This window comes from Typopeltis vanoorti, chromosome 6 (genome assembly GCF_054136105.1).
Source record: "Typopeltis vanoorti isolate ZY-2024b chromosome 6, IOZ_Tvanoo_1.0, whole genome shotgun sequence".
In the NCBI taxonomy this organism is placed as follows: domain Eukaryota; kingdom Metazoa; phylum Arthropoda; class Arachnida; order Uropygi; family Thelyphonidae; genus Typopeltis; species Typopeltis vanoorti.
The window spans coordinates 61,154,649-61,172,598 of NC_143554.1; the positions used below are offsets into that span (position 1 = coordinate 61,154,649).

The 17,950-nt window shown below is 33.6% G+C and overlaps 1 protein-coding gene across 1 annotated transcript in view; it reads right to left on the reverse strand.

Moving 5' to 3' along the window:
- The window catches only part of LOC150105489 (uncharacterized), a 134,818-nt gene that overhangs the window by 45,031 nt on the left and 71,837 nt on the right, over positions 1–17,950 (reverse strand). The window contains exon 6 of the mRNA XM_090394205.1: positions 16,076–16,103. Coding sequence (XP_090250331.1) covers positions 16,076–16,103 — 28 coding nt within the window. The remainder of the gene's footprint in view (positions 1–16,075; positions 16,104–17,950) is intronic.

Here is a 17,950-nt window from a genome sequence, read left to right on the forward strand (position 1 = left end):
ATCCAGTCTTCAATGTTCCAATGACATTTCTCAGATGCAAACTGCAGCAGTTGTAGATGATTTGATCTCCAAATAGCACCTAATAGAGGTGCTACTTCAGAGATCCACACAGAGGTGAGTACATTGGAATGGGGTCTGGGAAACACTGCCATTTATCCCCCAGTTAAATTTTATGGTCAGCCATTCTACAGTTTTTTTTATTCTGTGGGCTTGCACAAAACACAACAACCTGAATTCAACATCAATGAGACATGGGCACAGACTGTTGGCTTGGCAACTGCAGTTCTGCCTATAATGCTGGCTGTTTTCTGGCTGCTGCTATGCTTCAATCAATCCCTTACAATTATGACTTTGACAAGTTCACCAGATTGCAGTTGACCAGAACCCTCAGTATCATGTATACTGGCTTTCACTAGGATATAAATGTTATCTACAAGGGAAGAACAGCTGAATGTTCTTCCCCTGCAGGGGGGGGGGGATAGTCATAATAGTTTGACAGAACTATGTATATTCCAAATTAACCAAATGCATATAAAATTCAAAGACCTTCTGTAGCTCAGTTAGTAAAAACAGTATCTAGATACTGTTTTTACCAGGGGCGAATATTCCAGGTGTCCTAGGTATGCAGTGCTTCTCCACCGAATAGCAATATCACCAACATTATATTTTTGCATTTATTCTCATTAAAGACTCCCAAGTTGTTTCCAGACTTCACGTGATGCCTAACAGTAAACACAATAGAGAACACTTTTCGACAAGTAAACATCGCATCAAATTCGCGTTAATAGTCCATGTGTGCGTTCAAAATACATACACCTTTGAGTCCTTTGAAAAGATGTACAGATGCCGCAGCAGATCTTAGCATTCTAGTAGTTTTTAAGCTACTCAGAAGGTGAGCTCTGAGACAATAGCACATAGAGGCTGTGATTGGTTATTGTATCAACCAAACCAATTGAATGTTATCATTTGTCATGAGTTACTGTTTTTGTTTTCTGAGTTCAGTCTGTTTTGCCTGCGTGAAGTGTGAACTGACGTGGTAGGCAAGTTTTTATATATAATATAGACAAGTTCTTAATATATATTTTTTGATAATTTTATAACTTTTTTTGCCCATATTTACAATGGGAAACAGTATTCTAGTCAAAGGAGGTGAGCCTCGTTCTCCTCTTCCAAATTTTACACCTTTGGGTAAATGAAATATATCAACCAAATGCAGCATTCTCCTTCATTATTATTTTCTAATATATCTTAAAGCAAACACATCGTCCCCAACTCTGCACAGATTTGGTTACAATTAACTGATAAATTAAAGTATTCAAAGTTATCCTACAATTAATTGCATTAGACCAATTAAGATGAGCACTGATGTGCTATTACACTCTTAAAACTTTCATACATCAATAAAAATGTAATCGTACAGTCAAACTGACGTGGATTTATAGCACGGGTAGCATAAGCCATAGCAGCACCCAACCAAAATGGGCACAAGATGCCAATTGTTTTTAAGAAAGATATTCTAGATGTCTGGAATAATTACTTGGAAAGAGTGCTAAATGAAACAAGCAGTGACTGCATGATAGTAGAAAGTACTCAACAGGAATACATATTAATAGTTGATAGAGAAAAAGTCATCGAAAAACCTGAAAATGGAAAGGCAGATGATATTTATTTGCAGATGATTCACCAATCACTGCATAATTCACCAGAAGGCCTGATCATATGGTTGAATTCCAGATGAGTGGAGTGGAGCTCTCACATACTACCCATCCATAAAAAGGGAAACAAAACTCAATACAAGAATTACAGAACGTTACTGAGTGTTCCTGCTAAAATTTATGCAAATATGCTGGAAAGAAAGATAAGAAAAAGTGCAGAAGAGAAGCTTACAGAAAAGCAAGCTGGTAGCAGGACAAATAAAGGTTGTCAGTGTCAAATTTTCACTTTAAAGCAAACAGCTGAGAAGTCATTGGATTATAAGAAGGGTCTGCATTTAAGTTTTGTAGATCTGGAAAAGGCATAATGACATGGTGCCAAGAGAAAAGCTGTTCAAAATGATGCAGTTATATATGGTGTAAATACTCAGTCTATATTTGACTTGTAAGTCAGCAGTTAGAAATGAAGGAGGTACAAGAAGATGGTCTGATGTTAAATCAGTGAGGTCAGAGTGTACATTATCTGCACTGTTATTCATCCTCTATATAGATTTGCATTATGAAGGAAAGTGGCATTAAACTTGACATCAAAATTGGATATGTTAATCTCAGCTCTTTACTTTATGCATATGATGTTATACTTCTAAATAAATCAAGTTCAGGTTTGCAGGATTCCGTGACTAAATTGAATAACTGGTATAATAAATTTGGTATGAAAATCAGCAATAAAAAGATAAAGACAATGAAAATAGGCAGAAACACTGAAAACATCAGCACTGCATTCTGAATGGAGAACCTAAAGAACAAGTAAAACATATCAGCTATTTAGGCACAATTTTTTGGGGGAATGATAGCAAATCAAATATGGAAACTGATTACAGAATTAGGAAAACTATGAGGTAGGTTCAAAAAGTTTTCAGCCTAACATACAAAATTTGCACCAATTTTAAAATGGCATGCGTGACAATACCATCTATGGGTAACTTAGTGTACTAGTTTCGACTCTTTACCCACGTCATTCAGTAGGAGGTGCTCATTTCACTAACGCATGGCATGCTAAGTGGCTGTAGCATTAAAAATTGAGTACAATACTGTGATAAAGTTTTTCACCAAAGAAAGTCTTTCTCCAAGTGCCATCAAACAGTAATTGGATGGTGTTTATGGGAAAGCTTCTTCTTCATATTCCACCATGAAGGAGTAGGCTAAACAGTTTTACCCAGGAAGAGACAGAGAGAGAGAGAGAGTCGAAGATGATCCTTGTGATGGTTGGCCTGGGAAGTGATGACTGAGGAAAATGTCTTTCTCTCTCTTGTTGAGGAACTGCTTAATGACAGACAGCTGAAGCCCAAACTAATCTCAGCAAGGTTGGGGATTTCTATAACAACTGTCTTTCGCATTATTCCTGAGAACCTTCCCACGATGAAGGTCAGTGCAAGGTAGGTGTCCTGCCTTCTTTCAATTCAGAATTAGTACTGTGTGACCTGTTCCCGCAAGTTTTTAGAACTTTGCCAAGGGAATCAGAGAGAGAGAGAGAGAAGTGCTGGAATCCATTGTCACAGGAGATGAAACCATGGTCCTTTATTATGATCCTCTTTCCAAAAGGGAATCCATGGAGTGACACAAACCAGGCGAAGCATCGCCAAGAAAAGCCAAAGTCACTCAAGTCCACCAAGAACATGGCAACAATCTTTTGGGATTGATGGAGAATTCTCTTGATTGACTTCAAGGAAAGGAATATCACTTGAAATGCAGAATATTATGCTTCACTCCTGCACAAACTGCACGATGCCATAAAGGAGAAGATATGAGGAATGCTGAGTTATGGTGTTTGCCTGCTTTGTGACAATGCTCCTGTCCATATGGCTATTGTTGTGAAGGCTGCAGTAAAGGACTGTGGCTTTCAGGAGATTGAACACCCATCCTACAGCTCAGATCTAGCACCCAGTGACTACTACCTCTTCTCAAAACTGAAGAAAGCCCTTCGAGGAAGATATTTTCAGATATTTTCAATAATGTGAAAGATGCGGGTTTAGGCCATTTTTGCAGACAAAAATAGACTTTTTCAAGGGCATAGAAATGTTAGTTCAAAGATGTGAAAAGTGTGTTGAAGTAAAGGGAGATGATGTTGAAAAGTGACACAGTTGTTTTCTTTCTATCACCTCTAAAAATTAGTCAGGGCAGAAACTTATGGAACCATCCTTGTATACAGTTTCATTTCATTGCGATTAAAAACTTGTTTGCATGCATAAAAATGAATTCATCTGTATTTTTACACACAAAAAAAAGTGCCTGGTAGTCTCAATGACAATATACCACCAATAAAAACACCAATAAGCTTTGCAGCCTCACTACCTCATCGGTTTATGACATGGCTGAGGCAAAAAAAAAAAAAAAAAAAAAAAAAAAAAAAAAAAAAAAAAAAGCAGAGAGATCACCCCAAACTTCCTTAAAAATAGACCCAAGGCCAATTAAACACATAATGCTAGGTTTCTGAAAAATGTAATCTGTGACCTCAGGAACACTATCAGGTGGTTACTTTATATCCATGAACATACAGAAAGATGAACAAACTTCCTGAATTTGGTAAAAGAAGCCTGTGATACATCAATGAGCAGATCCATGTTCATAATGGCAATGAATAATAAGTCCAAAGGCACTTTCTGTCTCTCTCTGTCACATGTACAAGCATAGCTAGACCTTCCCATGCAGTGAGAAAATCAATGATAACAACTGAGAGAAAAACACCTCAAAATGGAGACAGAGCATGGATCATCAGTAATAATACTAATGGTAATAACACTAAAAATACTAGTGTACAAATGAAGTGCATTAATAGCTTACATGGATACCTGAAATCAAACACTGCATAGAAAAGAACATATGTGGCCCATAAAAATCGCACAACATTCTAGATCAACGTGGTCTCTTAATGATCTTCATTTTCATCTCCAATCTGCAAAACCTTACTTTTCCTGACAAAAACTCAAACCTTCGGTACTACTCGTCTCAGCTTTCCCAATTATGCACCTTTCATCGATCCTTTCATCTAAAGGTGAGATTTATGTAATACTGCATTTCAGTGCTTCATATAATCTCTTTGCACTAGACACAGAGCACTCTGTCATTGCTTGGCTTTGCTGCTATTATGGCATATTTGATTATATGCTACGTGTAGGTGCCTGCTATGGCTGATATTAAAACAGGTCATCTTTTTTGAAATGCTCAGGATACTCATGGCTTTTTCTAAGTGTTTCTATTTGCTCTAATATACCATGTTAAAAGTATTCAGCCTAGAATCTCCCAACTGTGAGCTCCTACGAATAAAAATCAATCTCCATCCCATTCTGTAAAATTCATTTGCTGTCTCTACAATTCTCCTAATGCCACCAGCCATTCTGAACATTTGATTTTTTCTTTCCTTAAATGTCAATTTTTTTCTCTAACTTCCTAACAGTGGAGTCATCTTCCTCGAAGAGTTCTATGCTCACAATAACATCAGGCTCTCCTCTTCCATCTGCATAGATCATGGTGATAGAGACTGAGACATCTGCTACACTAAAAACCTTACAAATTTTTCATTTGCCTACCAGAATACCAAACAACTCCAAATGCCTTAGTTCCCTTTCTTATTAATAACTCATTTAAGTACATTGTGAATGTTTCCTGTTCTCTAGGCAATTCAGACCTATGAAATAATGTATACATATCTATCCACATTCATGCATTCTATGACATTATAAGAAAGCCAAATGGGATGACCATCACAACTTCTAGATCTCATTTCCTTGGTTGAATAACTATTTCCAGCTTCCTGACTCAAACTTATGTATTGCAAAAACAATTCTTATTAGTATGGGAACCACCTTAAATTCCTGTCCTCTATCTAAGCCTTAGTTCTCCCAAGGGTGTGTCAAGGTCATACGTGAGAAGAATCGAGTATACTATTAAGAGCTTTCATGTAAAATTCCATCTTCCTATACTGCTTATTAAGTAAGCTCCCAACATATGGTCTATCATCTTGCCAGTTTCTTATCTTTTAACTAATGCTGGAATCCCACAATGTTATTTTTTGCCCATTCTTCTGTATATAAAAAATCTACTCAGCTGGTCATCAATCCAGAACCCTAACCTCTACCACCATAAATTCTAATCTCCAAAACATCCAAAGGAGTTTGATAACCTTGTCAATTTCATTGTTAGCAAAATGCAACTATTTAATTTCCTATAAAAAGCTTTCATTCCAGTCTTACTTTTTGATGAATCTAAAATCTCTATTCAGAATGAGATTTATCTCCATATAATTACTCTAACCATAAATCTCTCTTGGCACAAAATATATTATAAATAGTGCCTGCTCTGTATCCAAAAAAGTAGTCTACCTCTTTCAGTCTAGACATTTCTTGATTTCCAACCAGTTTTTCTAACTCTATACAAATCCATCTGGCTATGAATATTGCTCTAGTATCTTGGGGGGGGGGGGTGACAACTCTTAAGAGCTCCTTAAAATTACTAGATTCTTTACAGAAACAGTAGTAAGATTGATGAATAAATTTTACTCACTTTCACACAGACATTGTTTCCATTACTTGCATTTCTTACAGCCAAGTTCATCAGAACTGGTAAGAATTCTCCCACTGCTGCGAAATCCACTGAAATGTCCCCCTATCATTATCATTCTTTGAGCATTCACAGTTCAATGTCAAACCTACAAAACAAATTTCTTCTCTTCCCTTCTATGGCTGGCCTCTGGAAAAGCCCCATGACATGAGTGCTGTGTGTGTGTGTGGTCAAGTGGTTTAAAGAAGAATTAATTATGTGTTTCTTGACAACTTGGGAATTAATGGTCAAGAAAAATTGTATGAAGAAGACTGTTCCAAAGAATGAGGGGAGGGGAATAGTGAATGAAGGAAGCAGACGAGAAATTGGTTCGATGAGTTTGGAGCTGCAATGTTTGAGGGTGTTGACCAGTAGCTGCTCGTGTTCATATGGGATTAGAAGACACTAAAGAAATGGTATGGCTAGTTCGATGGAGCTGTGCCCAAGGAAATACCTACGAAAACACAATGAATTAAAAAGGAAATACCTACAGAAAAGACAATGAATTAAAAAAGCAATTATGGGAAAGTGACTAGAAAGAGCCAGTGACAGAAGGAGGGGGATTCATCAATTAAGCCGATTGCTCTCATCCAAATACAATCAGGTGTTCTGAGGGAAGTCCTAAGTGCACCACCTCAAATGTGGGAACCATATTTTAAGGTCAGGGAGATTTGAGCCTTATAATGTCAGAAGGTGAGCGAGAGAGAAAGTACTGTTTAGAATGAACAAGAATACCAAGGCTACAGACCTGATATGCTTGTACCAGGACAGACCAGATGCAAAAGTCCACCCAAGAAGAATTGATCCTGGTTGGTAGGATATTATCCAAAATGAGGAAAAGTAAAGCATGGTATCACCTGGAAAACAAGATAGGATTGCATTAATATTCACCAGGTTATTTATCGTCACCTGACTTGAGAATGGCAGGGAGAGTGTTTAATGCATCAGAAAATCTTGAAGTGTGAATTACCTGATACAAGGTTATGAAAATGAAAGTGTAGAGTCATTAGCAATGCTGTGAACAGGATTAGATGCCAGAAAAAGGGAAATCATTGATGTATAGGAGGAAGAGTGTGGGCAAAAGCACAAGAACCCTTGGTACATCCACTGAAAAATCTGATGAAAGAAAACCATCCACGATGACCCACAATGAATGATTGAGGAAGCTAGCAATTCATTCACAAAGGGAAGGAGGAATATCATAAGATGGTAGCTTGCTAAGAAGGATACAATGTCAGAATTGATCAAATGCCACCACTTGTGTTTCTCGAAATGTTCCCAAGGCTTGCTTCCAAAAGTGAGTGAGGTTGGCTATGAGATCTGCTAAGGAATGACATTGGTGATCAACAAGTAATAGGTGAGTTTCCAAGTAGTGAAGTTGATGGCTGTTGATGACTTTTTCGATTATTTTTAAGAGTACTGAAGTTAGAACCATAGTTTGATGGTTGACTTTTATTTCCTTTTTTTTGGGAACCAACTGGATAAATGTTTGCTTTGATACTAGATGAGTGTGACAGCTTGAAGAGACAGTACAACATGGATGTAAGTTCTGAGGTAAGCATTTAATAGCACTAGAGGAATACCTTCAAGGACCAGGAGACAATGGTATTGAGGTTACTTAATATTTTTCTGATATCCTTCTGTTGAAATTTTAGAGGAGGCATACTGAATATAGTTTGTGAAATAGTGGGAGGAGATTTGCAAACAGTACTATTCATCTGTTCAACTCCTGAAGCTATATAAATTACAAATTCACCCAACATTAGAATGCTGTTCACACATTTAGGATGGTGCATTACAATCCTCAGCAGAAATGCTTGGTGCTATAAAGAGGATGGTAGCCTACTTCATGCATGAATTCCCTCTCTCTCACACAAACTCACTCTAATCTCTTTCTCATAATCATCTAGCCTTTTGAATAGGTATTATATTTTGGTGGGTGATGCCCACTGATCTGGCCTCTGTCATTCTCTCAGTTTCCTCTGAACATGTAAAAACATGATAACCGCACTGGTTAACATCTATATACAGTTCAGATTCCAACTTCTAAAACTTGTGAACACAGCACTCTTCTTAAAATGTTTTGTGACCAAAAAAAAAAAAAAGAAGTTTTTTTTTCTTTTTATATCTTTATTATTTTACTTGCCTGAGTGTTTATATTTTATATATAAACAATCCATGTTTAACCCAAATAACCATACAGAAGATGTGACATATCAAGAGATTTATGCTTTGTATTCATTTCAATGATATCCAAATATTATTTCAATGGATGGTTTGCATCCATGTTTAATAGAATGTAAACACATCATGACCAATATGGTGCTTAAATGACTGGTTAATGAGAACGCACTCTGTTTCTGAAGACCATTCCAATTTTTTGCAATTTAAATAATAGAAAATATGAAAAAGTGCTAAAATCCCAATTTTTCACTTCTGTAACTACAGAAACTCTTTCTGAAACATTACTCCATACCCCTTTTGCTTACTGGAAAATGTGCTAAAATCCCAGTTATCAATATATGACATGATTTCAAGGCAAGGAATTTGTTATGTCATGCATATTGGTATGTAATGCAAATGCACTTAAGCCATAAAATTTAACTAAAAGTGCACTCATTAATAACAATCCAGGACTTTTTTGTATTACTCAAAAAAACATTCATTCAATATTTATTCACAAAATTCATGAAAATTGACAAAAGCAGTATCATATGTTCTAACTCATGCAGTTGGTTCTATATGGTGAAGAGTTTTCCTCCTGTAAAACAGACAAACCAGATATAGGATTTTCCCCTCAACCGGTCACGACGTCCAATTAAATCTGGATACGATTCTGTAACACCCGTTGAATAACATGGAAAAGAAGTGCAATTTGGTTTCACTATTTCATCCACCTTGCCGGTAGGGAGGTTAACTGTCCATCATTGTATTAACTAGATTTATACAAATCCAAATAAGTTTCTCAGGCCTTTAAGTTCAAAGAGGTTAAGGAAGAGACTCCAAGAACATCAACAGTATATTTGGCACTTAACAGATAAGAGATTTCAAGAATCTCTTATCTTATCTTACGGCCAGAGTGGTGTGTTTTGTTTGTGAATTTTTGGTAGACCGTAAATTCTCGGGGAACGAGTGTAGTGCAGAATTAATTTTTTAACGGTATCTTCGTGCCAAGTGATGACTAAACTTTTATTTTTCTTTTTTATTTGTTTATTCATTTCATTGTAATTTTATTTTCACTAGTGGTCAGGCCAGTAGAATAACTATTGATCAAATCATTTTTCAGCATACTATGTGAAATGTAATTTAGAAATGTAATTTACCAGATTTTGACGTCATCATCATCATCCGGAAATTAAAATAATTATTTATAACACGGTTGTAGAGTCCATAATTTGTGGAATTTGTAAAATGAATGCTGATCACTCTGTAACACTAAAAGGATATATATATTTATTATTCAAAATCTTGTAAGGCCAGTCTACCTTAGCACGGAATCAAAGATAGCCTAACAGATTGACTACGCCTATTCATCTACTAGAATTTCACATAATCCTTTTCACTCTCAACATATTCTTACAGAGTACTTCTAAATACATGGATATCCGCATACCCCTTGGTAACCCAAACCATAATCTTGTTTACACATTTCAGATTCCTATGAAATATTTTGTCGGTGTTTCAAATAGACCATTTGTAATGACAAAATTAGTCAAAATATCCATTTATGTTTCAAGCACGTAAGTCAAAAATGGATGGCTGTGTTAAAAGGCACTATAACTTTTGATTCACTTGTACAATATTTACAAAGGTGCCACCACTCGAAAGAGTTCTTTAAGTAACATAGTCACAAACATGATGTCACAGTGATTCTCATGAACATAATGGAAATAAGGAAAATTTAAAATTCAACCTTCAACAATTTCAAATTGTATATACACAATAAGAAAATTCTTCAACCTTTATTATAATAATAGATGACGCAATAAATCAATTTTAAAAAAATTCTTCCCACCAGTACACTAAAAACAAAGTCTGTCCATTATCAAGCTCTTTTTAAAATGATAAAGATAACAAGAAAGCAAAATGCAAACAGAGTTCTAATATGTTCTCATACCGCCTAGTTATATTTTCATTGCCTTTATACCAAAAGACAGCTATAAAGCTATTTTATCTTTATTATGGTGGCAGCAGGTCAGCAGTAATCATGGTTTTTTAATCTTTCTTTTGATAACAATGTTAAATGGGTATTGCTGCAGTCCATAAATTTTCTGTATACATTTTTTTTTTTTTGTGATAATTCTGTTGTTAAAACATAAGGACTTGAAAAATGTGATTGACTGTTCATTGTTGACAAGTGAGAATTCTTGTATTGTATTCTTGTAACTGATGAGTAAAAAATCTTCAGTTTAATCATTAGTTTTATTTATATTATACTGATTCTATGGCATGTTTATGGCGAACAGTTTTTTTTGTATTTTTATCTTACTGAAGCTATTGGCGCTATATTGAACCCTGTTTGTGTCGATTATCACCGATTTTGTCATATTTGCATATCCCATATGCAAAAGGAATAGCATTTCTCATGCATACCGCAAAATAAGCTAACAGTTAACTACCTCATTTTGTAACAGCTGATGGAATGTGTAGAATTTGAACCATTTTAATAGTGGACACAAAAATTTGCAAAGTATTGCAGGTTTTTTTTTTTTTTTTTTTAATTACCTAAATATTTTGTTTATATTCATTCCCTAAAAATGCAACCTAAATGTGTTCTGGTTGCTTTTTTCACTTACTACCACTTCACAGCGAACTGATTATATATATATACTACTCATGTGGAAGTAGTATATATATATATATACTACTTCCACATGAGACCAGCTAATTCACCTCAACTAGAAAACCCATATAAAGATTTCTTTCGTCATGATGGGAATCAAATGTTATTTCTAGCCAAAGAACATTTTATTTCCAGAGCAATTAAAAATTTTCATGTGAATCCTACCCACAATAAGCAGGGTGGCAGTGACATACTAAACGATGTAATTCATCTATCTATCTATCTATATATATATAAATAAAATCAGTTTGTTGTAAAGTGGTGGCAAGTGAAAAAATGAGCTAACAAAATATTTCAGGCCTTGATTATTATTAGTCATCTCCAAAGACTCACTGCAGGAAGATAATCCACTTCACACAAGCACTGTCTGCATTACTTTATCCTCCATTTAGAGAACAGCACTATCTGCTATCTATGTACGACAGAAACCACCATCAACACACATACACACACACAATGTCATTATATAAAGATTTCTTTCGTCATGATGGGAATCAAATGTTATTTCTGGCCAAAGAACATTTTATTTCCAGAGCAATTAAAAATTTTCATGTGAATCCTACCCACAATAAGCAGGGTGGCAGTGACATACTAGATAATGTAATTCATCTACCACTGCTTGCTGGCTATTACAAAATATAACACTAATAAATAACCAATCCTGGTACCACTAGAAGTAATGTTTGTATATTTTCTTCCCTTGGCCTTTCCCCCCAAATTCATATTAGAACTCTGTCCATACATCTAGTTTAAATATTTCTAATTCCATAAATGTATAGTAAGATTTAAACACTAACAAGAATGAAATTATTCTCCACATGAATGCAATCAAACTGTTTTTAATCATGTCTATAACTTATAGATGGGTATATTACTTAGAATTTTATTATGGAAGCAATGCTATAATAAATTTCCAATATTAATAATTAAGCTATAAAAAGACAACAATGAGTTCCTCAACGTGGAAATCAAAGACATCCAAGCAAAATAAACTGTTGAGGAACTCATTATTGCCTTTTTATAGCTTAATTATTAATATTGGAAATTTGTTATAGCATTGCTGCCATAATAAAATTCTAAATAATATACCCATCTATAAGTTATAGACATGATTAAATAACAGTTTAATAAAAGCAGAACATATTGAAATATTCTACTTTTCAATATCCAAAGAACACATTCCTCCCAATTTCAATCCTCCTCCTCTTTCTCCTAGAAGAATCTGTCCCACACACCAGTTTTTTCTATACCTTTTTATGTGTTGATGAATGCCTTAATCTCCTACCCCTTCCCTTACTTTCTTTGACCCTTCCAATTCAACTAATACTTATATAAAAGGAAATTTTAAAAATCCTTGTAGAAAAGAATGACTAAAGCATCCCCTTGAACTCCAATCCAGATAAAAAGCATATACAGGTAATGCAGTCCAGGTTTCCAACCACTTTTTTATATAGAGTAAATTAGAATAAGCTTTTCTGATTAAGAGAAACTGCATCATAGCTAAGTCAATATGAATTATAAGTTATTACTAAAAGTCAAGAAACTAATTTCAAAAAAATATATTGTTATAAAGCCAAATCATTCAAGACAAGCAAATTCAAGAATCAAAAGCCATTAACTGTATGTAATAAGTACATATTACATGCCTATGCCAAATTAGTAGTCTATTTGTTTGAATTTCTAGTGTATCATTGACAAGATTTGAATACAAGCTTCTACTCATGAAACTGAACAAGATATCAACAATCATCTCTACAGCTTATTGTGAATTGGTGACCTTTGAAACCAGAATTAAAAAAAGATCTAAATATCCAACTGAAGAATATATTTTCAATCTGGTTGTTATTCTTCATAAATTAAAACATTAGGAAACATACAGCAATGCCTTGATTAATGCGCTAATTAGGTGCATTAATCGAAAATGCACTAATCTAATATAATAACCTATGGATAAAAGTATAATTCATTCCTCAAATTTCTTTTTTGAACCTTAATTTTTTCTATAAAAGAATTAAGGTATGTCTCAGGGCCTAGTTAAAGGAAAACCATGAAGCTGAAAGACAATAAAACATATTCAGAATATAAAATTTATTATTCTACTTCTTAACAAAGAATTGAGCTAACATAGTTTGGTGGAAATTTTGTTTATTTTTTTCATACAACCGACAGTATGGCCCTATTGCCTCTTCTACTCTTCTGCAAATTTTACTGCTTCTCTCTTCATCAGGGTCAGCCTCTAAGCACTGCTGCTTAAAAACTTCGATTGTATGAAAAATATTTTCAAATTGTTTCTGTGAAATCTCTTTTGGCTGATTATCAGTGGTTAAATTTTCTTCATATTCTTCGGGATCTTCCCGCTGTGCATCTAAATTTAGCAGGTCAGAATCACTCAATTCTTCAGAATAAGATTTAATTAACTCTTGGACGTTAGTTATCATTGTCAATCTCATCAAAACCCAGTTCGCACCCGATATTGGCAATTTCCTCAACAACATTATCCATTTCATTCCAAAAGCTTCCAAAATCTTTTGCACAACGTGCTTCCAAACAGCTTGCATGTTGCTAGCAGTAATTTCATTCCAAGATTGATGAATATTTTCAATAGCAGATTTAACATTAAATTTCTTCCAGAATTCTACTGGTGTCATAGAATTCTCACCAGATGTTGCTTCTATTGCCTGTTTAAATGTTCTTCTCAGGTAGTATGCCTTAAATGCTGCAATAATCCCCTGGTCTATAGGTTGTATGAGAGAAGTTGTATTTGGCATTAAAAATTTGGAACATAGTATACATGGAAGTAGTGTAGTATGCCATTAAAAATAACTTTGTAAAATGTTTTAAATCAGTAACTAAATTATTTCATTCTGGTGAGTGATTTTTTAAAATAGTTAGCCATAAAAATGTATAGATAGAAAATTTTTAAAATGTATGTAGGCACACTAATCGAATTTGGGTATCGGAAAAAAAAAAATGACACACTAATCGAGGGATTACTGTACTAAATACTCCAAACATGCCACTGGTGTGCTTATACATCCTTCAACCTAGTGTATGGGATCAATATAAAAAAAATAAAATAAAATGAAAAGACGCTAATGACAACTGTACCTTTTCTCCAAATCTTGCAGCAAACCTGTTACAGAAATTCATAAAACACTTTTAAGATATTCATCTGTTAGATGTTTTCTCGATTTAATTTTAATATAATTTGGAAAAATTAAAATTCACAACACAAATACTCTCATGTCATCTTTCTCACCAATTTGCACTCAAGAGACCCATCATGACAAAGTAACTTGGCTTCGTAGAAACCTAAAAATAGTAGAGAGACTACTGACAGAGACTAATCTTATCTGTCAGTATTTCTGCAAATTGCATGTATTCACTGGCTAGTTTGGTTTGTTTGTCTTACAGGATGAAAAATCCAAATTTCCAGAAGGAAAAATAACTCATTTCAGGATGAAAAGCTCTTATAAAAGATTATTTACTTCCTACAAGGAATTCAACAGGGGTCATTCCACCTGAAGGGTATATCATCATTATTAAGTGAACTATGAAATTCCACAAGATATTCATTGTTTTCAAAAATGACTAAGGTACATTTTTCTTGTATGTAGAATTTTTGGTATTATCTATTTCAGAAATATGGTGCTGTTTATGCCTTTGAAGGACAAATAAAAGAAGTTGACACCCCACAGGTTGGGCACAAATGACCTAGATAAATAACTACTAACATCGTGCATTCATTTAGTGTTAAATAGCAATCATTGTTAGGAAAACAATAACCTAATTTAGAAGGAAAAAAATGCTTTTCTCAAATTTGAGAGATGATTAATATTAACTACATAATAAAGAAGAAAGCCTTTCCCCTACAGGATGTAGAATTATAACAAATTCAAAATTATAAATTACTTTAAATAGAGAATAATATTCTGCACTTGATTTCCTATTGCTTTTCAGGTTGAATCACTACCAATAGTACTGTATTAATTATGTTCTAAATAATCTTTTACTGGGAGGGAAGAAAAGCCTACAGCAAAATCTCTGTATAATACCAAGTTAACTCTGGAAAAGAAAGACAGATTCTTTCTTTTCAAGACTGCCATGCTGCACTTGGTATGAATCATAATTATACTAATCATATTAAGTGCAGCATGGCTATCTGATCAGCAGAAGAATAGCCAAACAATTTTATTTACCACTCTAACAAAGACTATTTAAGAGCTCATAAACAGCAATAAATATCAAAAAGGAAAAAAGAATCACATGTAGCTTTTTTAAAACCAAATGCTAGGAGAGATGCATACTTTTGATTCCATCATTTTTATTAACTAAAAACACATGGCGTTAATTCTTAAACACTAACATTAAGTTAATGATATAACTGCATATGAATTTAACAAAGGAGGTAAAACCTAACTGTAGAGATACTCACCTTTTTCTGACAAGCCTTCACTTTTTTTTTTAATCACATGACACAGTCTAATTATATCAAATATTTTGGAAGTAATACTGTATAAAGGACAGTTCACATTTAAAAAAAAAAACATTTTCTAGTTTCAGTTCAGACAAAAAATTATATTAAAAGCCTCCAGAATATATCTGGTTTATAAAATAATTAATGATTGCTACAATCATGAATTTTTATGAAATGCATGATTATAACTTCCCTCATATAGCAGTGAAGTAGATTTGTATGAAAATCAAATCCAAGTAATAAATGCAGAACATAGATATATATAGTTTAAAAATGTAAAATATATTAATATATGCTTTAAAATATACTTAGCTTAATGAACTATCACATATATAGAAAACAAGCAAATCTGATGAATTCTTTCTGCGGAACAGATGAGCAACATCACATAGGAGTAACCTCCTATGTTGATGTTGCCGTATCTTCTCTGGTAAAGCCAGCAGAGGACACCACTGCTGCAGCAGGAGGACAAGATTTAAAATCTTGTTAACCAGTGCTCCTACTCACCTTTACCTTCCTTGGCATTATTCATGTTCTAGAAGAAGAAATAAACCTGCTTTCACCAACAATGTACACTACAATGTACTTTTTTTTTATCACATTTATGAGAATTAAACATAGCCAGTGAAATTTATATAAACTGAGTGAAAAACACCTCAATTTTATCATAAGTAAAACATGATTAACAGCAAACCATGTTAAAAAAATCAGGTTCATAAGTACATATAGATATACATGTATGTGTATCTATATGTACAAATACCTGCTGAAGTGATTACCGATTATTTATCTAGTCCTCACCTAGTCATTTTAATATGCATTAACAGAAACCTAAGACTTTTTAAGCAATATAATGCCTCCAAATTCTTGTAACCTAATTATCATTGGCAAGTCATGCAGAAGACAGATTTACAACAGTTATGAATTACATTTATTAACAGGAATGCAAAAATATGCCCAAGATCCATACTGGTAAGGGATTGATCTTATAATATGATAAATCTGTTTATCATACTCTGTGCTACTACTTGTCCTCCATGGCATTTCTTAAGATCTAATAATTACTCAAAAATAAAGTAATTATTTCTTTGCCAATCTTCCATATTGACATACGATAAATTGTGTAATCAAATCCACTTTTCTTGAGGCATTAAACACATCATGATGCATTTCAACTACGAACTGTCATATTTTAATTCACAATTATCAGAGTTAAAGAAATTCAGGTTTTATACTGCAAGAACAACCAGGTTTCCATTACTGTATATTAAACATTGGCTTCGGTGAAATCATATCTATGATACTTTATTAGTTACATATCAGTTATTTTTTGGCTAGACAAACAGAACTAACCATTATCTAGCCAAAAAATATAGTTAGCCTCAATTCAGCTTTTTACTAATACCAAGGCTCTTAAATATTTACTATACATATATGTATATATACACACACACACATATATATACATATATGTATGTGTATATATACATGTAGTAAAGCATGTATATTTGCATATCCAAAGATTGTTTCTAACAAGAAACAATGTCAATTTTAGTGGATAAATTCAAATTTCTAAATATAAGAATATTGAATAACTTTAAAAAGTTACAATACAGAACAAAACCTTTATTTCCATTAAATGTTTTGTTTTATTAAAAAAAAAAAAAACACTTAATATTTCATAATAATTTTTCTAATTAGGGATTAATAAAAAGTATCATTTTAGAAACTTAAGTTTCAAAATGCAACATATGCATATTGCTGACATATCACTATCTATAGCATTTATTAAATTAATACACATTTCAAAAAAATCAAAACTGCATGATCTGAAAAAACAATTCTATGCTGTAAACTAGAATGAGATTTCTAAACAACATACACGCACACACAAAATTAAACTAGCTGCTATCAATATAAAATGAACTTATAATCAAAGATTTTTTGGTAATTTCAGTGATGTGTTTCAAATGTTATAAGTGTGTCTGTCAAAAACAGGAAGTCAACTCCTCTCACTAGAGCATACTCAGAGACAAAAAAATAGCATCACTGCTCTTCAAAGGCTAATTCATTATGGAAGGATTTCTATAATGAATTGACTTTTGAAGAGCAATGATGCTACGGAGTAACCAGAACCCTTCAGATGATTACAGTGAATAAATTCACTAATATATTAGTATTTTGATAATAGTGAGAGGTAACTATGTGAATCATAATCTCAGCAGTTCTCCTAATTGCACTTGTATAACCAAATATCCTATAGTCAATGTTCTTAGTGTTAATTACGTTCGCCTTTATTTTCAAAGGTGAACAGCTTCCTGAATATCTTCCCCAAGATATTCAGATTTCAGCAGTTTTGCACTGCCTATTATTCACTTCACT